Raw genomic sequence first — 2376 nt, 5'->3', positions numbered from 1 at the left:
AATAATAATAATAATAATATATTCGGACGATATATATTTGATAGTAAAGATGGGGCAAACCACACCATAGCATCAGAAATGGAAATACTATGATAACTATACTTTCAAACAGAAAAACAAAATAAACTTGAGAGATAACACGGCAAAATTACAGAAAAACAAAATAAACTTGAGAGATAACACGGCAAAATTAGGAGACATTAAGCCAGTAAAAATGTTCTTTGAGAATGAGACAGGACAGATAAGGAGAGGCAGCATTTTACGCTAAGTTTAGTTTTTAGTAAGAATGGTACTGCCCTCTCAAAACAATTAGGTCATATAAGTGTCGAAGATGAAAGGTGTTATTATAGAACAAAGAAAAGGAGGAAAGATAAGGATGATAGATGGACATCATCTCCACTTTGCTTTAAGATGACAGCCTTACCTGAAGAGAATCCATGAAACATTTCATCATGTAATAATCAGTTTCTCTATACCCACCCAATTTAGCTGGGTGTTCACAGGGAATGGAATACTGTTCTGCAAAAGAAAAAACAACCCATATTATAACATTTTTATCAACAGGCCTTGACACTTGTTGACATTTTACACAGGCTTGCAACAAAATAAGGTCGAATAAGTGCCGAAGATTAGCGGTATTACAAGAGAACAACAAACAAAAAAGAAGGATGGGAGATAAGGACGATAGATGTTTCATAGGAGAGAAGGAGCAAAGCACACCAGAACACCCGCCAACCACCCACAGATCACTTAGGGCACGGGTTCCGACCCTTCCTGTCACAACCGACGACGTTTGAGAGAGAAACAGCGTTTGCATATAATAATCTTACTACTAATGGAGCTAAGGCCAAATTTTGCGAACAGTATATTCTCAGAAACTAAGAATGAAAAAATATGAAACTTTGACAGTACCTATAACTTGAAACGTAGTGTTGCACTATTGTATTTTCATTGAGATAAAAAATGTAAGAAGAAAGCCCATATAAAGTTAAATTCAGTTCTTTTGTAGCGATCGCCATCATTTGCGTCGACATTGTATATTCACTGCGGAGTGCCGACTGCGCCGAAGTATTTTGTCTTCAGTTATACATTAAGTAGGTTTACGGGAATTCTCGGTTTCGGTCTCATGCCTTTGACCGTCTTCTCACAGCGGGTTTGGAGCGCTCATAGAAGAAGGAGGAGGGGGAGGAGGAGGAGAAGATGTAGGTGTAGATTAAGAAGAAGACGAAGAAGAAGACGAAGAAGAAGACGAAGAAGAAGATGAAGAAGAAGAAGAAGAAGAAGAAGAAGAAGAAGAAGAAGAAGAAGAAGAAGAAAAAGAAGAAGAAGAAGAAGAAAAAGAAGAAGAAAAAGAAGGAGGAGGAGCAGGATGAATTAGAGGAGGGGGAGGGGGAGAATAAGAAGAAAAAGGAGGAGAAGAATCAAGTAGTAATACGTGTTACAAAGTTGGTACTTTTTGTTTGTTACCCTACCTTGGGAGAGAGGGAGAGAGAGAGAGATGGGGAAAGAGAGAGAGAGAGAGAGAGAGAGAGAGAGAGAGAGAGAGAGAGAAAGAGAGAGAGAAGGAGAGGAAGAGATAGAGGATGCCAGAAAGCACTGCAGAGGGAGGGTGGTGAGAGTGACAGGGAGGGTGTCGTCGAAAACGCCAAAAGTAGCCTACCGTGGGCCTACTTAATGTATTCATGGGTCAAAGTCAAAGGTTCAGCCAATCGTAGCCCGGTTTACCCCCTGCGTGTAGTTGCATGTGTCTAATATCTAGATCTAGATCAAGATAAACAATCATGAAAGTATTGAAAGTAGATTTCTCCTGCAGTGGATTTAGCGCGCACGCCGAAGGGTGAGTGTATTTTGTGCACAGTGTCTAGATCTAGATGAGATCAAGAATCTAGATCTAGATACCGGACCTGTTATATATGGTTTCCACTGTACTTGTCAATGAGCTAGAATTTTTTTTTAACGCTGTCAGAGGAAAGTGAACAAGCTACAGACACTGTCTCTGTGATTTTGAAGACGTCGGTGTATTCCTTTTTACAGTGTTGCAGCCCTTTCGTGGATTATTATTGTCTTAGTGCTTTTTGTGATGGTGTAAGGCGAAACCCGTATTTTGTGATAGTGAAGAGCTAGACAGCAATACACTAAAGCAATGTAGATCATGAGAAGAGTTAATCAAGGCAGACCTAATCTAAAGCAACATAGATCTAGAAGCCAGATGTTACTGTGGAAGACTAGACATCAATGTAGATATAAAATGCCTCCGCGGCGTAGACCAGGAGGAGCAGAGACGCCAAGGCGTCGACCCCGAGCAAAGCCAGGTACTCAGCTAGTATCAAGGAGCTTAGAACGAACTGTAAACTCCTTGGCTAGTATATATATATA

The 2376-nt window shown here is 40.2% G+C and overlaps 1 protein-coding gene across 1 annotated transcript in view; it reads right to left on the bottom strand.

Moving 5' to 3' along the window:
* Positions 1-2225: 2225 nt before the first annotated feature.
* The window catches only part of LOC106012685, a 12851-nt gene continuing 12700 nt past the window's right edge, over positions 2226-2376 (bottom strand). The window contains exon 8 of the mRNA XM_035971560.1: positions 2226-2320. Coding sequence (XP_035827453.1) covers positions 2226-2320 — 95 coding nt within the window. The remainder of the gene's footprint in view (positions 2321-2376) is intronic.

This window comes from Aplysia californica, unplaced genomic scaffold, assembly GCF_000002075.1.
Source record: "Aplysia californica isolate F4 #8 unplaced genomic scaffold, AplCal3.0 scaffold00461, whole genome shotgun sequence".
In the NCBI taxonomy this organism is placed as follows: Eukaryota; Metazoa; Mollusca; class Gastropoda; order Aplysiida; family Aplysiidae; genus Aplysia; species Aplysia californica.
The sequence above is the reverse complement of the archived record's forward strand: the minus strand, read 5'-3'. Positions and strand labels throughout refer to the sequence as shown.